Source organism: Dreissena polymorpha, chromosome 10, assembly GCF_020536995.1.
Source record: "Dreissena polymorpha isolate Duluth1 chromosome 10, UMN_Dpol_1.0, whole genome shotgun sequence".
In the NCBI taxonomy this organism is placed as follows: domain Eukaryota; kingdom Metazoa; phylum Mollusca; class Bivalvia; order Myida; family Dreissenidae; genus Dreissena; species Dreissena polymorpha.
Window position 1 is genome coordinate 70,290,047 of NC_068364.1, and position 22,637 is coordinate 70,312,683.

The 22,637-nt window shown below is 37.2% G+C and overlaps 1 protein-coding gene across 7 annotated transcripts in view; it reads left to right on the top strand.

Moving 5' to 3' along the window:
• LOC127847111 (uncharacterized) overlaps positions 1 to 18,287 on the top strand; it is a 110,972-nt gene extending 92,685 nt beyond the window's left edge. For all 7 annotated transcript variants that reach the window (XM_052378737.1, XM_052378736.1, XM_052378740.1 and 4 more), the window contains 9 exons: positions 1,242 to 2,458; positions 5,196 to 5,262; positions 5,887 to 5,978; positions 6,480 to 7,505; positions 12,415 to 12,495; positions 15,066 to 15,193; positions 15,620 to 15,767; positions 16,294 to 16,566; positions 17,031 to 18,287. In XM_052378737.1, coding sequence (XP_052234697.1) covers positions 1,242 to 2,458; positions 5,196 to 5,262; positions 5,887 to 5,978; positions 6,480 to 7,505; positions 12,415 to 12,495; positions 15,066 to 15,193; positions 15,620 to 15,767; positions 16,294 to 16,566; positions 17,031 to 17,216 — 3,218 coding nt within the window. In that variant the 3' untranslated portion in view covers positions 17,217 to 18,287. The remainder of the gene's footprint in view (positions 1 to 1,241; positions 2,459 to 5,195; positions 5,263 to 5,886; positions 5,979 to 6,479; positions 7,506 to 12,414; positions 12,496 to 15,065; positions 15,194 to 15,619; positions 15,768 to 16,293; positions 16,567 to 17,030) is intronic.
• Positions 18,288 to 22,637: the final 4,350 nt, after the last annotated feature.

Below are 22,637 nucleotides of genomic sequence, written 5' to 3' on the forward strand. Positions count from 1 at the left end.
TACAAAACTAAATCAATTCAAAGTTAAAGAAAGGGTAGCCATTTTATTGCATGACTGGATTACTTGCAGTTCTGATTTTTATGTCCCCCACTATAGTAGTGGGGGACATATTGTTTTTGCCCTGTCTGTTGGTTGGTCTGTTGGTCTGTTGGTTGGTTGGTTGGTTGGTTTGCGCCAACTTTAACATTTGCAATAACTTTTGCAATATTGAAGATAGCAACTTGATATTTGGCATGCATATGTATCTCATGGAGCTGCACATTTTGAGTGGTGAAAGGTCAAGGTCAAGGTCATCCTTCAAGGTCAAAGGTCAAATATATGTGGTCAAAATCGCTCATTTAATGTACACTTTTGCAGTATTTCAATATTCAAGATAGCAACTTGATATTTGGCATGCATGTGTATCTCATGGAGCTGCACATTTTGAGTGGTGAAAGGTCAAGGTCATCCTTCAAGGTCAGATGTCAAATATATGTGGCCAAAATCGCTCATTTTATGAGTACTTTTGAAATATTGAAGATAGCAACTTGATATTTGGCATGCATGTGTATCTCATGGAGCTGCACATTTTGAGTGGTGAAAGGTCAAGGTCAAGGTCATCCTTCAAGGTCAGAGGTCAAATATATGTGGCCCAAATCGCTTATTTTATGAATACTTTTGCAATATTGAAGATAGCAACTTGATATTTGGCATGCATGTGTATCTCATGGAGCTGCACATTTTGAGTAGTGAAAGGTTAAGGTCAAGGTCATCCTTCAAGGTCAAATATATGGGTTAAAATTTCTCATGTAATGTCACTTCTGCAATATTGAAGCTAGCAATTTTATATTTGAAATGCATGTGTATCTCATGGAGCTGCACATTTTGAGTGGTGAATGGTCAAGGTCAAGGTCATCCTTCAAGGTCAAACATCATATAGGGGTCAAGGTCATCCTTCAAGGTCAAACATCATATAGGGGGACATTGTGTTTCACAAACACATTTTGTTTTTATATGTTATTTCATGTATACTTGTATCAGTTTAATTACACAATACATGCTTCCCCTGAATCCAGAATGTCCGGTCTGCATAGATCTTTTGTTACAGAATTCCATTTACAGTAGACAATAATGTATATTGGGAATTTCTTTACCTTAAAGTTTTATGTACAAAAGTTGGTGTGCATTGTGCATTGATTAAACACTGCCATGATTGCTACCTTGCGAAACATTAACGGTATTGGTTTTTAAAAACATTGCAGACGAGGAGACCAAGGTGCTCAGCGCCATCCCCAGTATTCTCGACCTACCCAATAGGAGGGCACTAGCCCGCCAGGGATTCTATGGCCCAGAGTACATCGTGCGGAGATCGTCTGAGACCGGACAGGACGGCAAGTCTCCCAAGGGGTCCATGTCCGCAGCAGAACGACGCAGACAGTTCCATTACAAAGTCAAGAGTCGGAACCAGAACTGGTCGCTGACAGAGGAGCCTAAGGAGAACAAGGATCACACGCAGCAAGACCAGGGGCCAGCGAGGGAGTCGGTGGATAGCTGGGACCGGGCAATACTGCTGAAGAGCTTTAGTGATCGGATTAGCTCAGATTCGTCGTACGAGAGTAACGACTCAGTTGGCGAAGAGAGGGGCCGCCTCAAAAGGGAGAACTCAATAAGTAACCTGCGCAGGCAGTACCAGAACACCATACGTCAGAGTGTCGACAGAGACGGGTCTGTTTTTACTGTGGATAAGGATGACGTTGAATCTGTGTTGGAGAAATCGCCGCACCGCATCACGGAGCTCAGACGTCGACAGGTTGAAGGACTCATGCTTTCCATGGTCGACGACGGCGATTATTGCACTGAAGATGGAACTGTACCTGCTTCTGCTTCAAGCAGAACTTTAGCTTTTGTTAATGCTCAAAACTCAAAAATGTCCACTCTCACAGGCTCACCGCTAACTCCGAAGGAATTCAGTTATTCGTTCGAAGATCGACTCAAAGACGGCGAAAGTGAGTTTGACTTTGAGAAGCAGCCGAAACCGGCCAAGTCCTGTGTCAGCCGTCCCCAGAATGTGAGTATAATCATTGAAGAAGACGCCTCGTCACTGGACGGTGTTTCAAAAAAGGAGGTAAATCCGTTACTACAGGCAGTATCGAGCAAGAATGAGTTGTCTTTTCCTGTTCTCACTCAAAGGTCTGACTCCTCCAACACCCTGGTTCCGACAGAGAGCATGGGTGACAACGACCCCGAGTCTGACTTCGCATCGAAATCTGGTGACCTTGACCTTGATCCGTGCTACGCAGACGCTTTATCAGAGTCTGCAAGCTCCCTCATGAGTGGAGAAACCGTCATTAGAGGCTTGTCACCTTTTGAACATGCTGGCGAAAGGACTGTTAGGTTTCCTGGATCGAGGCAATCTATGGACGACAAACGACTGAAACCTTTAGTGAACCCCCCGCAGGAGTCGTTTGAACTTGAAGAAGTAAGTATTGGTGTATATGTGAAGTTGCAAACATAAATACTTTCTTTTATGTAAGAAAATAGAAATAAATTTGATTATATAGTAAATTTTAAAAAAAATAGCCGACAACGACCGATTTAGGGGTAAAGTTCCCGGGTAAGTTTTAGTATATTTACCGCACCCGGGGTACATGTAAGTATACTAAAGAGTACCGGGGGTACATGTAAGTAGTACCTGAGCCGACAATGACTAATCAAGGGTTAATTAAAGGTATTCCTTAAGACCCATTCTTGTCAAAGCTGACTTTCCTTCATAATCCAGTGACCAACCAAACCTCATACTTGTTAATATTATCATAACATTATGTTTTCAAGAAAGACAGTTTGACACATTTTATCGAAAAAAGAGTTATAAACACATCTTGAACAGGTTTAATAAATACTGTTTAAACAATTTATTTTGAAAATTGTGAATACAAAATGTTTTAGTTTTGCTAAATCATTAAATTATTGGCAAATAGTCTAAACAAAAAGCAGTAAATATGTGTCCTTTAGTTTTTTTACTATGCTTATGATTTCCATGGAAGGATATTATGTGGGCGTGTCGCAGTGGGCCAAAGGCGGGAAACAATATCGTCTGGATGTTTGAACTTGTTGACATTTTTACTTTACAGTAGTTATGTTTAGATTATTATCCCCCGCCACAGGCGGAGGGATATTGTTTTGGCGTTGTCCGTCCGTCCGGCCGGCACTTTTGTGTCCGGAGCCATATCTTGGAAGTTCTTTGGTGGATTTCATTTAAACTTGGTATGAGTATATATATGCATAAGAGGATGATGCACGCCAAATGTTGTCCGTTGTGCGGCGTCAACATTTGCCTGGTTAACTCTCTTGAGGCCACATTTATTGTCCAATCTTCATGAAATTTGGTCAGAAGATTGGTTTCAATGATATCTTGGATGAGTTCAAAAATGGTTACATTTGCTTGAAAAACATGGCTGCCAAGGGGCGGGGCATTTTTCCTTATATGGCTATATATGGCTATATAAAATTCTTGTTAACACTCTAGAGGCCACTTTTATTGTCTGATCTTCATAAAACTTGGTCAGAAGATTCATCCCAATAATATCTTGGATGAGTTCTAAAATGTTGCCGGTTGGTTGAAAAACATGGCCGCCAGGGGGCGGGGCATTTTTCCTTTAATGGCTATAGTAAAATCTTGTTAACACTCTAGAGGCCACATTTATTTTCCAATCTTCATGAAACTTTCTCAGAAGATTTGTCCCACTGATATCTTGGATGAGTTCAAAAATGGTAACCTTTGCTTGAAAAACCTGGCTGCCAAGGGGCGGGGCAGTTTTCCTAATATCGCTATATATGGCTATAGTAAAATCTTGTTAACACTCTAGAGGCCACATTTATTGTCCAATCTTCATGAAACTTGGTCAGAAGATTCATCCCAATAAAATCTTGGACGAGTTCGAAAATGATGCTGGTTGGTTTAAAAACATGGCCACCAGGGGCGGGGCATTTTTCCTTTTATGGCTATATAAAGTAAAACCTTGTTAACACTCTAGAGGCCATATTTATTGTCCAATCTTGATGAAATATAGTCAGAAGATTTGTCTTAATGATATCTCGGATGAGTTCGAAAATGGTTACATTTGCTTGAAAAACATGGCTGCCAAGGGGCGGGGCATTTTTCCTTTTATGGCTATATAAGGCTATAGTAAAACCTTGTTAACATTCTAGAGGCCACATTTATTGTCCAATCTTCATGAAATTTGGTCAGAAGATTGGTCTCAATAATATCTTGGAGGAGTTAAAAAATGATGCCGGTTGGTTGAAAAACATGGCCACCACGGGGGCGGGGCTGTTTTCCTTATATGGCTATAGTAAAGCCTTGTTAACACTCTAGAGGTCACATTTATTTTCCGATCATCATGAAACTTGGTCAGAAGATTTGTCCCAATGATATCTTGGATGAGTTCGAAAAAGGTTTTGGTTGCTTAAAAAACATGGCCACCAGGGGCGGGGCATTTTTCCTTACATGGCTTTATATGGCTATAGTAAAACCTTGTTAACATTCTAGAGGCCACATTTATTGTTCAATCTTCATGAAATTTGGTCAGAAGATTGGTCTCAATGATATCTTGGATGAGTTCGAAAATAATTATGTTTGCTTGAAAAAATGGCTTCCAAGGGGCAGGGCATTTTTCCTTATATGGCTATAGTAAAATCTTGTTAACACTCTAGAGGCCACATTTACTGTCTGATCTTCATGAAACTTGGTCAGAAGATTCATCCCAATAATATTTTGGACTAGTTCAAAAATAATGCTGGTTGGTTGAAAAACATGGCTGCCAGGGGGTGGGGCATATTTCCTTATATGGCTATAGTAAAACCTTGTTAACACTCTAGAGGCCACATTTATTTTCCGATCTTCATGAAACTTGGTCAGAAGATTTGTCCCAATAATATCTTGTTATCTCAGGTAGCGACTTTGGGCCTTTCAGGCCCTCTTATATATTTTATTGTGAGCTTTCTTTCATACCCTCCATATAGGCGAAACTGCACAAATAATCTTCCTAAAATGTTAAATCTTGTCACAACATGGCTGGGGATACCCCTCCTTAACCAACGCTGTCTGGGCCAATATCATTTCATTAGTTTTTTATATGACCTACTTTTGTTCTAAACATAGGTAACTTTTGTACACTGTTGTTCCTTTATCTGAAGTGTGTTTTTTTCCATTTCAGATATCGAGTGCAGACGTTGCCCATGAGGATGTGGGTGGGGTATCACGTAGGTCGTCTATCCGTAGAGGTGAATAGTGTGTTACTACTTCTGCTTTTAAAACATAAAAAGAAAATGTAATTTAAAACTTAATTCATGTGCGTAAAGTGTCATCTGAGATAAGTCTGTGCGGTCAACACAGGCTAATCAGGGACAGCACTTTCCGCTTTTATGGAGTTTTTCATTTAAAGGAAGTCTCTCCTTAACAAATATTCAGTTAAGGCGTACAGTAAACCCTACATTATATGCAGACTGCACAGGCTAATCGGGGATGACACTTAACGCACATGCATTTAACCCAGTTTTTCCTAAACAAATCCCAGTTTGTCTATCAATTGTTGCGAACTAGCTCTTGATCAGTTTTTGTGATGCTTGCATTTATCATTGATAAGTCTGTTGATAGAAATCATGCAAACTATTGGATTTAAAAAAATGCAATGGCGAGGCTGGCGCAGGTATTTCAATATCCTCTTTATAATCTTAACAAATATATAATTATTTTCTAGATTTGAAGTGCTAGTCTGATTTAACATTAAAATTTGCAATTAACAAAAATAACACTAACGTAAAATGTAGTCATTGGTCTGTTATATTTTATGTATTTTTTATTTTACTTTTATATAAAATTTTCATCTTGATTGTCATATTTAAAAGGTCATATGGAAAAAACAGCCAGTACCCAATCAGACAGCTCTGGGTTTGCAGACATTGATCCAGCAGGGGAGCCAACTCTAGCTGACCACAAGGTGTGTAAATGTCATGAGTTTTCTCCCTTGATTTTGTAAAAACTAAACAAATTGGATGTTTGAACCGATTTCAAGATTAAATAATAGTTCTATCAAAAATGAAGTTAAAATTGCCTCTTTTTAGGTACTTTCTCCGCTGGTCAGAGAAAATGTTCATATAAGCAGGATATATTTGCTGTCAGGTATTTGTCAAAAAGAAGGACTAGGTTGTTCAAAATGATTTAGGATATTTACATTCTCATGGAAGATGTTTACAAACATCTCCGCAGTAATTTGTGTGTGGAATGGTCCTGAAATCTGTTCTACTGTCACTATTCCCTTAACTCTGATTTAAGTAGGGCAGTTTAGTTGGAAAACTAGCCAATGTGAGATGACTTAAATGCTGTTGAAAACATAAACAAATCCAACAAAGAAAAAAAGCAGAAGTAACAAAAACAACAGTCCTCAACATTTTAGAAAAATTAACAAATATCATTAAAGTATTAAATCTTGAAATTCCAGATCAGACAGGCAACAATGCTGAACGAGGTCCCAGAACTTGCAGAAACCAGTAAACTAGTGTCAGTCTCTCGAAAATTCAGAAATATTGTAGAACAGGACTACGAAGATAATTCGAATCCAGCCCTCCGGACCATTGCATACACAGCTGAAACCGAAACTGGCAACAAGTCAGTTTTGTACACAGTCGATCTTCCCTTGATACCATTACCGTGTCAACAGTTGGCTAAAAATAGCTTACAGGACCAGTCTAGGCAACCGCGGTATGTTTCTTCCCTTAACTTGGAGACGGAATTGTTGGATGACGACGAAAGTGAAAAGAGCTCAGAAAGTCGTGTTCGAGTAAAACCAGTGGGACCTGCTGTGTTTCTAACATTGCATGATCTTAAAAACAATCAGAGCCATCTAAGTGATGAGAACGATTTTGAAAACTGTGATAATAACTTAAGCGCAGGTGAATGGAGAAAAGAAGGATTGGGCATCCATGATGTGAATAATGAAACTGCTAATGACAGTCAACAGACGTTCCAGAGGGAACGAGATGTGATGCAGTCCAAGCAGAGCATTCTTCAGAGAAAACTTTCCAAGCAATCAATGGTGGCATCTAAAACGCAGACAGCTGATTGGTTGCTGAATAATGAGTCCAAGCGAAAGGCGTTCAAAATGGGACGTCCAAACTGGGCCTCGACGCCTAATTTGAAACCTAAGGGTGACGCTAGGGTAACGGGTGTCTGGAAAAGACATTTCCAAATGGAGGAATCAATGTCCTTGGATATACCCCCAGAGGAATCTGGTGACGAACTGTCCTTGAAACTGCGGCAACATTCTCTAGACTTTGATCATGAGAATATTCTAGGTAACGCGAAACCCCATTTGAAGCATCTGCGGGGTGACTCAGCCTGCGCGTCTCTCGATGAAAGCATGTATTCGTCAAAGTCATCGATGCTGGGTAGTTACCAGGGGGTATCTGATGAGTATCTCAACTATCTGCGCCTCGCACGTTTGGTCAATGGGCCGAGCCCAATAATGGTTGGTGTACTGAGTTTGTGATTGAGGAATTTTTATGCTCCCTGAAATAAAATTTTGGCGGAGCATATAGTTGCCAGTTTGTTCTTCCTTCCTTACTTACGTCTCACTTTTGTTACCGTTTCTCATAGCGCCTTTAATACTTTACCAATCTCTTTCATATTTGGCATTAAGGTTCCTTGCATGGACCTCTACCTTTTGATAAGTTTGAGGTCTCTGGGTTCAAGGTCAAGGTCACCAAGGCTAATAATAGATTTCTGGTACACTTTTTTTACAGTTTCTCATAGCACCTTCAATACTTTACCGATCTCTTTCATATTTGGCATGAAGGTACCTTGCATGGACCTCTACATTTTGATTAGGTTTGAGGTCACTTGGTTCAAGGTCAAGGTCACCGAGGCTAATAATAGAATTTTGTCACACTTTTTTTACAGTTTCTCATAGCACCTTCGATACTTTACCGATCTCTTTCATATTTGGCATGGAGGTACCTTGCATAGACCTCTACCTTTTGATGAGGTTTGAGGTCACTGGGTCAAGGTGAAGGTCACCGAGGCTAATAATAGATTTTTTATGCCCCCCTTTGAAGAAAAGGGGCTATATTGTTTTGCACATGTCGGTCGGTTGGTCCGTCGGTCGGTCGGTCCATCCACCAGATGGTTTCCGGATGATAACTCAAGAATGCTTAAGCCTAGGATCATGAAACTTCATAGGTACATTGATCATGACTGGCATGGCAGATGACCCCTATTGATTTTCATGTTACTAGGTCAAAGGTCAAGGTCACAGTGACTCGAAATAGTAAAATGGTTTCCAAATGATAACTCAAGAATGCTTACACCTAGGATCATGAAACTTCATAGGTACATTGATCATGACTGGCAGATGACCCCTATTGATTTTCAGGTCACTAGGTCAAAGGTCACAGTGACTCGAAATAGTAAAATGGTTTCCGGATGATAACTCAAGAACGCTTAAGCCTAGGATCATGAAACTTGATAGGTAGATTGATCATGACTCGCAGTTGACCCCTATTGATTTTCAGATCACTAGGTCAAAGGTCACGGTGACCTGAAATAGTAAAATGGTTTCCGGATGATAACTCAAGAACGCTAATGGCTACAATCATGAAACTTCATAGGTAACTTGATCATGACTTGCAGATGACCCCTATTGATTTTGAGGTCACTAGGTCAAAGGTCAAGGTCATGGTGACCCGAAATAGTAAAATGGTTTCCGGATGATAACTCAAGAACGCTTATGCCTAGGATCATGAAACTTCATAGGTACATTGATCATGACTCGCAGATGACCTTATCGATTTTGAGGTCACTAGGTCAAAGGTCAAGTTCATGGGGACCCGAAATAGTTAAATGGTTTCTGGATGATAACTGAATAAAGCGTATTCCTAGGATCGTGAAACTTGATAGGTAGATTGATCATGAATTTTAGATGACCCCTATTGATTTTCAGGTCACTAGGTCAAGGTCACGGTGACCCGAAATAGTAAAATAGTTTCCGGATGATAACTCAAAAACGCTTATGGCTAGGATCATGAAACTTCATAGGTACATTGATCATGACTGGCAGATGACCCATATTTTCAGGTCATTAGGTCAAGGTCACAGTGACAAAAAACATATTCACACAATGACTGTCATTACAACGGAGAGCCCATATGGGGGGCATGCATGTTTTACAAACAGCCCTTGTTCAAGTAGTTTTCATCCAATCTTCACCAAACTTGGTCACAAGTTTTATCTAAATGATCTCTAGGACAAGTTTGAACATGGGCCATTCCGGGCCTAAAACTAGGTCACGGGGTCACTTAGTGCGTTTTTAACCAGGTTTTCCGAAGGAAAAAACTGGTTATTAGATTGGCGAATGCGGGCGGGCTGGCTGGCTGGCTGGCTGGCGGGCTGGCGGGCGGGCGGAACAAGCTTGTCCGGGCCATAACTATGTTGTTCATTGTCAGATTTTAAAATCATTTGGCACATTTGTTCACCATCATTGGACGGTGTGTCGCACGAAATAATTACGTCGATATCTCCAAGGTCAAGGTCACACTTTGAGTTCAAAGGTCAAAAATGGCCATAAATGAGCTTGTCCTGGCCATAACTATGTCATTCATTGTGAGATTTTAAAATCATTTGGCACATTTGTTCACCATCATGGGACGGTGTGCCGCACGAAAGAATCACGTCAATATCTCCAATGTCAAGGTCGCCACGACTAAAAATAGATTTAAAAAAAAAACTTACAAAGGGGGTTTATTTTGTTTGTTCATTTCAAAAGTTCAGTTTGAGTTTTCTCCCTTTATCAGATTTTTTTTTCACAATGAAAACCTGGTTTTGTGACAATTTTGTCCCTTGTTTAACATTCAGCATAGTGTCTGCTCTCTAATTCAAGTTGTTTACATCTGATCTTCACCAAACCCGGTCAGAAGTTGTATGGAGATGATCTTAAGGCCAAGTTAGAACATGGGCCTTTCTGGGTCAAAAACTAGGTCAAGGGGTCACTTAGTGCGTTTTAAAAATTGAGCATGGTGTCTGCTGTTTTTTGTGAAGACGACATGCAAAATATATTGTGTCAATGCGGCATGAGGGGGTAATAGTCACATCTGTGACAAAGCTCTAGTTTACACAATTATTAAAGGGATGTACAGGCACATTAGTTGTTTCTTATAACTAATATAGATGTGTGAAGTAAATGTAGTCAATAGTTTTATATAAAAAAATCTTGAAAGTACTATCTCATGAGGCACACATTTATAAACTTTAAAAAATGGGATTGCTTCTTCAAATGGAACAAAAAGTGTTTGGAAATTCCACTTTAAAAAATGGGATTGCTTCTTCAAATGGAACAAAAAGTGTTTGGAAATTCCACTTTAAAAAATGGGATTGCTTCTTCAAATGGAACAAAAAGTGTTTGGAAATTCCACTTTAAAAAATGGAATTGCTTCTTCAAATTGAACAAAAAGTGTTTGAAAATTCCACTTTAAAAAATGGAATTGCTTCTTCAAATTGAACAAAAAGTGTTTGAAAATTCCACTTTAAAAAATGGGATTGCTTCTTCAAATTGAACAAAAAGCTTTTCAATAGTGGTGCTGAAATAGTCATGTTTCTAGTCAGACATCTGATTTTCATATGTTATCAGAGATCACTGTGCTAAGGCATTCAATCTGTTCCCATTTGATTGATAGCGAGTATATTTTACCTTTTTTCTTTTTTCAAAAAAGATAACACATCCTTTAATCGAAAACAAGAAAAAAGTTTTTTTAAAGTTGTACCAGATAAGAAACCAAAGATATATATTTTTTACCTTTACATATTCAATACATGAACTCCGTTGGGTAATCTGGGACTAATCCCCTTTAGTCTCTGCATGCTACTCATGACTACAATTTTGTTTGTACAACAAATAAGAAAAAAGGGGCCAATATTGATGTTAACTTGCTTGTTTTAAATTCACTGACGGAAACAAGATTGTAAATTAATTTAATTAAACATTGCTTGGACATATTCATATGTTGGTTGCTTTAAGATTGTCATAATAAAATATTTACATGTTTGTACATTGAAATAATATATACTCGCTTTAACCAAATTATTGTTTGTGTGATTCCATGGTGTCACAATTTTCACAAAGAAATGTTTGTTTAAAGGATTTGTTTCTGAAAAAGTCATTATAAAAATATCCTTAAATTAAGTTCTCGTCTTAGTATTTATACAGCCATTTGAGGATAAATATTAAAGAAAACAGAAAGGCAAGTGCTGCACACATTAACACCCTTCTGTAACTCATAGGTAACTATGGAGACATTTAAATGGATACACAGATATTATGTCTCTGTTATCAAAGTCTGTAGGAACACCCCACAAAAATGTGATAATATTAAATATATATATATTTGTATTATGGGATATGAATGATGTTATTTGATGTAAGATATGGCTTGTTTGGTATGTACCCTTTAAAAATTCTAGATGTATGAATTGAAGAAAGTTTGGTTGCTCAATTTCATGAATTTTTAAATTATTTTTGTCATTGTTTCAGAATGTAAAAATTATTTTTTTATATTTAGTTCACTCTTTCAGTTCATAATGTCTTTGTGTTTAAGGCACACTAGATCATGTCTGGCATGTCTGTTAAAGACTTTTCTGAAGGCATGTGTCATAAATGCTTTGATCAGTAATGATCAAAGTGTACATGTTGTCACCTTTCGTTAATTGAAGGCTAATTATTGTTGAAGTTATTTACCTGGTCAAGCTCTCAGGTGTTGTGTATTTGGGTCTATGTTGGTCTAACAAAGCCCTGGTGGGAGGCAGGTGTGAAAATCTGTCAATGCACAATGGAGTTTGCAGACTGGTTGATAGCTCAAACAACAAATTGTTGTTTGGTGGGGGGTGTGGGATGGGGGCTATTGTTTGGGTAACTGGGTGTTTATTGGAGGATTTCTGTACATGGCTTGGGGTTAAACAAGCTTTGTGTTGCAGTGTTTGGGATAAATGAAGAAAAATTAACAAATACTAGTATTAGTTGCAATTAGGTTCTGTTGTGAAGTGACAATATCACGATAGTATTATTCACAAGAAAATTTTTGGAAGTTAATATAGGAATTGAAAGGTATTTTTATATTTTACTTAATTAGGAATCATATTTTGAATGCAATTGAACAAATATAGAATTAAACCTGTGAAAAACTATGCCTGTAGTCATTGTTTAATTGAGTAATTTAGTGTTTTATGGTGTTTATGTGTGTTACAAAACTGGTTTTCAATATGTTATTCTTGAAGCATAAAGTTTTACACCAGAAACTTTTACAAACATTTATAACATTATAAATAATATAACTTCTAGTACTTCTACATTAATAAAATAATAAATGCTTTTTTGTTATGTTTTGTTCCAGGATATAATACCAAAAATGCCCAATTTGAAGTTCCGACCAACTATTCATATGAAGAACTGGTCAAAGATTCCAAAACAGAAGGTCAGTTTTACAATAATATCACTCAGTTTGTTTTGCAACCAAGTGTCTATGTCTGTGCATGTCTAGTTTATTATAATTATTAATTATAATACATATGTTTAACAAATACTTAAAACAAAAAATGTTAAAAACAATTAGAACATCTTTTTAAAACTTGAAAACATAAAATTTTATAGTTTTGCATCAAACTTAACCACTGTAAATTGTACATTGTGATAAGTATTTTCTGCGCAAGTTATTTAATATATATTGAGCTGTTTGCAATTTACAGGATGTGACTGAGTATTGTTGATCTACCGTAATTACTCTATGTTTTCAGACACTTAAAAATAATTTAAAAAATTTGTGTCCGAAAACTGAGATATGAAAAATATTCACAAAATACAGGTGTCCGAAAACTGAAGTGTCCGAAAATAGCGTCAATTGTATCAACGACTCCCAGTAATAGCACGTGCTTGTAAAATACCATGCCGTATAGTATAAATTACAATTATATAAATAATTATGTTTGCACTGCATTTGAAATAATTTTAAATGCTTACTTTATTTGACAGAAAGTTACTATAAGGTTGTACTTTGACCAAGAGTTCAAAGATGAGCATGTGATATACCGATACTCGCTAGTATGAACCTGAAATTAACGCAATAAAAAAAGCAAACTGTGAAGTTGTTTGTTTATTTCCGATAGTTGTTGTCTAACACCTTTCATTGTTCGTAAAACTTGAATAGGGTGCATCACACTTTGAAGCGTTTAGTATTTGTCACAGTTATTTTACTGAGAAGGGGTAGTACCATTGCGGTAGAGAATTGAACTGTTACGGTAATTGGCACTAACCCTAGTAATTGTCATAACGCTTATGCTATCGGGCGAAACCATTGTTTACACGGTTATTTACCCAAAAACGTAAATGTAATGGTCCGTTGCCCCAGTGCCCCAGATAAGCTGCGTATCAGCGTCTTTCACCCTATTAAAATGTTTAAAAACGCCAAGAAATACAATATCATGCGTATTGAAAACGCACCCGATTTGCCTTTTACGCACATTCGTCTTATTTGATGCGTACGATACAATAGCTTAGATCGAAAATACTTTGCTAATTTTCGGTATTTTTTGTGATTATTTTCATTACGCGGCGACGCTTTTATTCAGCAAGCGCCTGGATGACGGAGCAATAAAACAGTCAAAGCTATTCAAACGCTCTGCGGACTAGATTTCATAGTTAAATAAAGCGGCTGACCAAATTATTAACGACGACATACATGTGTTTTCAATCTGACTTAATCCGTCGTTCATTGTGCATGTATTTGTAAAGTGTCTGTACTTTCAGTTTCTAATACGATGCGAAATAAAAATGTCTAAGAGAAAGACGTCCGCAATTGTTGCGCCAAAATATTAGTCGATCGCCTACTTTTTCGAACCAAGAAAGCAAGAGCCAATAAGTGCCGAATCATTCGTGTTATCGATTTTTTTAAGTTTAAAGTTTATATTATTGACAGTTTCAAGGATTAAAGATGTTATGAAACATCAGGTTATTAAAGTTAATTATATAAGTTTACAGTTTTATTGAATTAATACAAGTGTGTGCAGCTTCAACAGAAGTAAAGCAGCAATTGTTTTACTGTATGCATCTTATAACTCATTTCACCCTATTCCAAGAATGAAATCACCCTATTTTTCAAAATCAGTGGGTGAAAACCCTATTTCCGAAATAATTATCTAGGGCACTGGTTGCCCTCAGGCATGCACCTGCCATGTTTTATGATGTTAATCTGGTTGTAAAACCCCATGAGCAGAGTGTCATTAGATATTGTAAACAGGATCGTAATTTGGTAAAATAGCGCTGTAAAATATACTGTCCGAAAACTTAGAGAAATTAATTATGGACGAAAACTAATGTGTCCGAAAATTAAGAGTCAAGAAAAATAATTATTTTTGCTAAAAAAGGGGGTGTCTGAAAACTTAGAGTGTCTGAAAACATAGAGTAATTACGGTAACTATAACATGGATAAATAATCAGTAAAAAAAACTACCAGTAAAATCATTTGTTTTTCCACACAGAACATAATATTATTTACGCAGATAAAAATTGCTGGGAACATGTTTGTAAAAAAAAATCCGATCTTTTGGTTGTGAAGAAAAGTGCACCAATAGTTTGTCAGTCGATCTGTGTGTCTTGTACTGTTATAAGTTGTATACAGTGTACCGCTTGCACAGTACTCATGTGATTCAATTGATACATTGTGTTATTGCATTGAAGCGTAGATGTGCCGTATACTTTTTTCATCACTATTGACCCATGCATTCCTAAGTTATTTGCCCTTGAATGCAGCTGACATTGAAATGGGCAGTTATTAGTTTATTAGTTTGTGACAAAGCTCCATTATTGCTCGATTGTAACCTACAAAGCACCTGATGTTAGGAAAATATAATTAAAAGTAGCCCAGAGTAGGGCCGGGTGCCTAAGAGCCTTTTTCCATACCCAGATTACTTGTAGTACATGCACCTGAACTGACAACGGCCAATTGAGTTTTAGTTTTATGTATAACTCATTCTGGTTCCCGTTTCCCAGATGCTTGAAGAGGAAACCAGACTAATGCAGCATGCAGTCCAGCGCTACAAGACTGAGCTGGCAATGATGGAGAACATGCTGTTTAGTCTCTACAGTAGGGTGCAGTCTGACCTCGTTCCTGAGGAAAGGTAGGGTGTTTGCTTTTATGCACTTCCTGTAGATTTTTAGATTTTAACAAATGTGAAGTTCAGAGTTTTATATACCGTAGGCTTGGAAACTTCAAGAGCATTTTATATTTTAAAATGAGTCTTTACATAAACCATTTGAACTGCAGAATCACTGTAACAGTAAAAGGTGTGAAGAACTAAACACAATATGTTTGAGGATATATATAAACAAATGTGATGTTACGAGTATATTAATATATTTATAGGATTGGATCCAACTACGTGGGTTTGATTTTATATGAATTGAAGTTTTCGAATACCAGAAATGATGGAATGCCTGTTTTATTGCTCTATATATTGGTTGCAAATTCCCAAAAGATGCGTTATTTAATAATTATATTATTATATTATAAAATTACATTATAATATAATATATTCCTATTTCAGAGCGGACGTTGAGGAGTTACAGCAGCTGTGGAGTCAGGTGCGCAAGGAGGTGATCAAGATGGAGGATCTCCTGGTTGACAGACTGCGCGCAGTCCTCGCCGGCAACGCTAGCTTCAGCCCGCTTGACTCCCTGGAGATTGTTCAGATGGTAAGCAAAGTTTGTGTTCGATATCAGACATTATAAAAATATCCACAGATTCAATATCAAACCATAATGGCGGATTTGATGAATCCATACAATTTAATGTCAATGGAAATAAATGAATCTACAGTATTATAAATTAGCATTGTTCAGTGAAAACCTTGCTTATTGCATGTGTGGAAAGTGTTGTTCGAGACAGGGACACACTTTCCACTTTTATTATATGTTTTGCTTAATGGAAGTCTGTTCTTAGCAATAATGGAGTTCAGCAGAAAGAGTCATCCCTAACAAGCCTGTGAGGATTGCACAGGCTAATCAGAGATGATACTTTACACATTTGCATTAAGCCCCAATGTCCCAGAATGCAGCTCAGCTGTTATTTATTAAAATGGCAGATTTTATGAATCCATGTCAAGAAAAATAAAAAGCCTTTAGTATTATAAAAAAAAATTTTGTATATCAAGCAACTCAACATACTTTTAATGGAAATTAATTGTATAAATTATATTTTAAAAATCTTCCTCATCCTCAGATGATTGATCTTCTAAGAGAGCAGCTGTACCACCAACAAATGTGCATCGCACGCGACGTGAGCTTCTCTGACGACGAAGAAGATGAGGGTACTGGCCATTTCCCAGCCCGGTCATTGAGTGGGGCCTCTGTCCCGTCCACGTCTGGGCTGACTGGTTCCTCTGTGGACAGTGCATGGGCGCGAGAGTTGTCCAATCAGATGAACGAGCTGAAAACCAGTCTTGAAATGACGAAGGAGTCTCAGAAACGGGAACTGAGAGAGCGAATATCAGAGGTGCGATGTTTTTAAGAAACATCCAATCGCGTTATGCATGATTTTCATAGTCAAATTTCTTATACCAAGTTTTTAACCCTTAAAGCGCTGGAGCTGAATTTTAAAGGCCTTTGCAAACAGTTTGGATCCAGATGAGACGCCACAGAACGTGGCGTCTCATCTGGATCCAAACTGTTTGCTATTCTGATAGTATTCTTTGAAAAAAAATGAAGAAAATGCTTATTTTACAAATTCAGCAAACGACATTTTATCAGACAACAAATTTCCCAGCATGCAAAGGGTTAAAAGGAAATCCTATAAAATCCTGCTATTCAGTATTGGTACAAGAAAATTCAGCACATATTATTGATTTGTTCAATGATTGACTTTTGTTTTGAAGTTCTAAATCAAAATGATGCTGGTTTGATTATTTTTTTTGACACAGCCATAGTGCTAACAGACTATGCTGCTCTATTTTTTAATAGCTGAAGACTGGTTTACTTAGTGAAGTTCACAGAGAGGTTGAGACGCCAACTCAGAACAAGCGAATGCTCGAGCTCGAACTACAGGCTCGTGAAAATGAGGTCCGCAGGCTGAGAATGGAACTACTTTTGCAGAGCGTGAATACAGGAGGGACCAGGCGTAAGCAGGTCTTTGAAAGTGACGTCTGATGGTTGGACAACAAATAGTGCCAAAATATGCTTCCTTTTGTAAATTGGATTGTTTTAAATGAGCCATTTATGTTGAAATTGTCAAAGAACTTCCGAGAACTGCTGAAATATATGTTCAATTATGATATGAAATCATTTTTTGTGACAAATCAAATTGTTGGCTGAATCGACCAATCAAATAAGGTGCTGCTTTGTATTGCTCATGTATTTGTGAGTTTTGGCCTCATTGTGTTCACAAATGAGGGCCATTTAATTGCAACCATCATGCCAAATGTCCTTGGGTCCAATGAACTGAGAACGAGAATAATGCACAGTGTTCAAAATTGTTTGTTATTGGTGGCATAGAGTGCAACTATTGTCACCCCTCAAAATGTCGATATCCTTTACATTTCCATACAATCTGTCAATCAAATCAATTTATTTTACATTCCTGTATATTTTTATGTAAAAGAATTGTTGTCTTAGATTTTTGTATTATCTGTTATTTGTCATAAGCATTCCAAATCATGGACCATTTTTATAAATTCGTTTAGAAATGAATTGTTACAGATCATGTTAGTTTGTTCATGTTTGTAAGAAATCTTTCTCAATTTCTAGTCATTCTTTTCTGAGTTCGTTTTAAAACTTTGCATGTTTTAATTGTATATGAACATATCATTATCATTAAAGATGGCATGATGAAAGACTTTATTTTAATATTTTTATACTTAATTTGGCTTTAACACATTTATATTTGTTAATATCATGTTTTCTGTCTGGCACAATGGTCTGTGCTGCAGATTTTAACACATAAAACTGCTGTATAAGTTATGGCTTTACTTCCATTTCAATTATGTACTTGTTCATTTTGAAATGTGACATTTGAAGTTTAGTATTATTGTAGAATTATACAATTCAAATGCTTTGCACTTCTGGACTGCTGGTTAACAAATTGGTATCTAATTTCTTTCTATTGCTCCTTCTGTCTTCATTCTATAATGTGTTCTTGTTGCTGCTTTTGTAAAGAATTTGTTACTTGTTATATTTGCTTATATTAGATTTTTATATACATAAATATATGTTATTAAACCATTTGTGTTACACTTTTTAGCATTTCACAAAATGTCATGTTGCTCTAATGTCATAGAAGGGGGTTACCTAATGTCATTGGAATGGAGTTCTGTCTAGTAATGTCAAAGTCGCAAGTCGCCGTGGTGTAATGGATATGGTGTCCACCTAGCAACGGGAGGTCATGGGTTCGATCCCCCTGTGGGAGTGTTCTTTAGAGTCCCCAGATAGATAGAAATCAAGTACTGGTTCTAGTCCCTGGAAACAGACTCGAGAGCATGTCAAATAAGCCTAAAGCTTTCTGTGCCATCAAGCTAAAATGAATAGGTTTAATCTAATCAAAGCGCTGAAGGCACAGGAGTTGTATGCTATTGCATAATCTTAGACGCAACTCAGTTTTCAAAATTATGTCATAGCTTTTTATATCACAAGTTTGAAATTAACACAACCCATTCCAATTTATAAAGAGTGTGTCTTAAAGCACAGGTGGAATTGTGGGTGCACTGTGTAACCTCATATTTATGTTATAGAGATAACTTAGACAAAATAACAACAAAATGTCTCTCTTTATTGCAATTTTGGTTGCTGCACTGGCAACCATCTTTAGAATTTTGGTTGCCTTGCTAAAGTATAACAAGCCTAAAATCATGTACATGTTGTGTTATGTGTATTTAATACTTAATTAATTTTTTTTAAATTATTGAGCAACAATTTTGGCGACATGAAGGACTTTTATTGCATCATGTCTTGTTTTAGCCGGATTTGAATCATTTCCCAGGCCTTATTGATACACAATCGCCAATTTGTATTCTACATTTAATTGGATTGAGTTGTTTCAAGCTTTGAAAAAGCTAGTTACCCTGCTATTTAGCCCAACTGTAACCAACTTTTGAAAGAGAGTTTCCTGGGCTGAAATCAACAGGCCCAAGGCTAACAGGCAACCACTAAACCTGAAAGTTATTCATGATGTAAGATCTGACAGTGTATTGAACTCGTTCAATTTGCAAGTCTGAAGACATTAAAGAGACCTTTTCAGGGTGGTGTAATGGATATGGTGTCCGCCTAGCGACCGGGAGGTCACGGGTTCGATCCCCGCTGTGGGAGCGTTCTTTTGATCGCCCATATAGACACCAAGTACTGGTTCTAGGCCCAGGAAACGGACTTTCAAATAAGTAGGAATTACTTTCTATGCAATCGAGCTAAAATAAATAGGTTTAAACTAAAGAGACCTTTTTACGTTTTGGTAAATTGACAAAATTAAATGATTTAAGAATTTGGAGAGTTCTGTTGTTGTCAATAGATTTTTATGCCACCGAAGGAGGGCATATAGTGATCGGACCGTCTGTCTGTCTGTCTTTCCGTCACACTTTGCATTTAGGTTTCGAAAAATGCTTATAGCTTCTATGTCCCTTGAGATATAACCTTCATATTTGGTATGCATGTGTATATGGACAAGGCCTTTTCATACACACAAACATTTTGAACCCTGTGACCTTGAACTTGGGGTCCGCATTTAGGTTTCGAAATCTGCATTTAGGTTTCGAAAAATGCTCATAACTTCTATATCCCTTGAGATATAAACTTCATATTTAGAATGCATGTGTATATGGACAAGGCCTTTGCATACGCACACAAATTTTGACCCCTGTGATCTTGACCTTGTACTTAGGGTCCGCATTTAGGTTTCGAAATCTGCATTTAGGTTTTGAAAATGCTCATAATCCCTTGAGATATAACATTCATATTTTGTCAACATGTGTATATGGACAAGGCCTTTCTATAAGCACAAATTTCTTTACCCCTGTGACCTTGACCTTGAACTAAGGGTCCGCATTTAGGTTTCGAAATCTGCATTTAGGATTTGAAAAATGCTCATAACTTCTATGTCCCTTGGAGGGATCATAATTTCTCGCAACATCAATCGGTCTGGATTTAAATGGGGAAAAAGTGTCAGAAAATGTATATCCAAAATCATGACAAATTACGTTAAAATATAAACCATTGATTTTGCCATTCATGAAGGTGGTATAATAAATGTACAAATTTAATTCCCTTAGGCATGTTTTTAACGGAACATACGAGTTTTCTCATTTGGTTCTACCATTTGCTATTTCATTGTTGTTTCGTGTGCTGTTTTATCTGACTTTTCATCGTTGTCAATATTATTAATCTGTCATTCTGTGTGATTTGAAATCTCGCATCTAAACTTCCACAACAAACAATAAAGTACACGAATTATTTTGATTCTAACAAGTTTTTTACTAAAGATTTATACAATGTATATTATTTTTCTTGTGTACTATTTTATGTGAATGTCCGCCATAAAAATAACTTTCGGCTGTTCTGTCGATCAGATCCGCGACTTTCATTCATTTATTGCCAGATTACTACGCTGGTGGAAAATGTATCGGCATGTTTTGTTTAGTTATGGAGCGTGCTTTCAGGTCCGCCCATCATTATTGCAAAATATCCGATTTTCTTCTTTGTTTATATGAAAGTTTACTGTTTCATGCATGAAATGCACAATGTCCACGTGGATAACATCGAGGTTTTCATCTCCCAAGTAACTGTCAACGATTTTATCGTGGACGAGTACACATTGCGGACCGATTAATTAGTGTGCTAGGTATAAGCCATTGAAATTATCGATTGATATTGACACGGGTTATTCACGCATGACTAATACACAACCGCGCGAATCTTTGCTGCCTGGGGTCATAGCCTGCCTTATCACACCTAATCGAGATAAGAATGTAAATAGGGTGTGTTAGCATGTACACTGTGTAATCCATTTCATGACATTGGAATTTTAGCAAACAGAATCGGACCGACTGTTTGGGATTTTCAATCGGTCTTTCATGACCCCAATCGGTCTAGGACGGACAAAACCGAAAAAAATATGATCCCTGGTCCCTTGATATATAACCTTCAGATTTGGCATGCATGTGTATATGGACCATGTCTTTCCATACGCACAAAGTTTGACCCCTGTGACCTTAACCTTTAACTTAGGGTCCGCGTTTAGGTTTCGAAATCTGTGTTTAGGTTTCGAAAAAATTCTCATAACTTCTGTCAAAGCCTTTATAGGGGGCATATGTCATCCTATGGTGACAGCTCTTGTTTATATACTACGAGGATTGCTTATATAAAGTGTACAATACATCTCATTGAATGAGCACGGATGGCTGAGTGGTCTAAATGATAGACTTTTATTCCAGGGTTACGTGGTACGAGCCCAGTTGAGGGTAACATTTTTTGTTTCTTCAATTTTATTCTTGTTTTTTTTTAATGGATCTTTTAAGATCCAATGTCTACACTTATCAATATAAAGCATTTTATAATGACAAACTGTGAAAAGGTCCCTTTTAGAAGTTTACTAAAAAATGCCACAAGGTAAACATTTAGGACTCGTTGGTTATTTATTTGATTTAAAAGTGATTTTGTTTATTTGCCTTGTCAGCGAGGTAACTTTGAAGTTATTATCACTTTTATCCTCTTCTTTTTTCAAGTCATAGAAAAGATAATTTAAGCTTCATTTTGGGAAATTAGGGCATAATGCATATGCATTTATTGTCATCCCAGTACCAAAGACTCACTTTAAACAAAAAATACCATAAAATCGGACAGTGTCGTCCTTGATTAGCTTGTGTGCACTGCACAGGCTAATCAGTGTGCACAGGACACCACTTATTGGACATGCATGAAGCCCCATTTTCCCTGAATGAAGCCAATATGTACAGATTTCAATGACAAACTGGCCAATGTCGTCGCACAAGCTGTTTAACACTCACTGTCTGCAATGTACTAGTGGTGAGGTATTAACAGGCTAATCAGTGTGCACAGGCAGATGCGGTGGTTATCGTTCTTAGCGTAGTAAAGAGCAGACCTACTTGCAAGACATACTACTAACCTTACAAGTGAACAACTAAAAACTAAACTAATGTCATGGGGCTGGAGTGTCGTCTAACAAAAGTATTTAATTTTTGTACAAAACTGTAATGGGACTGGTAGGTAGGTAGATCTCAATGAGGGGAAGTGAATTGCACAAGAACAATAACTACAGCTGTCATTCATTTTTACAGTTATTGCCCTTGTGAATTTGTTGCAGAATTCTCTATCCCAGATCACATATTGACTAAACTTCATAGTCCGGAAACCAGTACTTCAAATTGGACTGTCTATGCCCTGTGGTAAAGCGGAATATGGTGGTACTTTGGGCATGACAGTGACATTTTTTTATCCCTTGCCAAAGGCAGAAGGATATAGAATTGTTGTAATAAAAACATGTTGTCCCTCCATCTGTCAGTCAGTCTGTCCATCACAAAACTTTTTAGGGCTATATCTCAGACTCTTTATGAGATATCAACATCATGA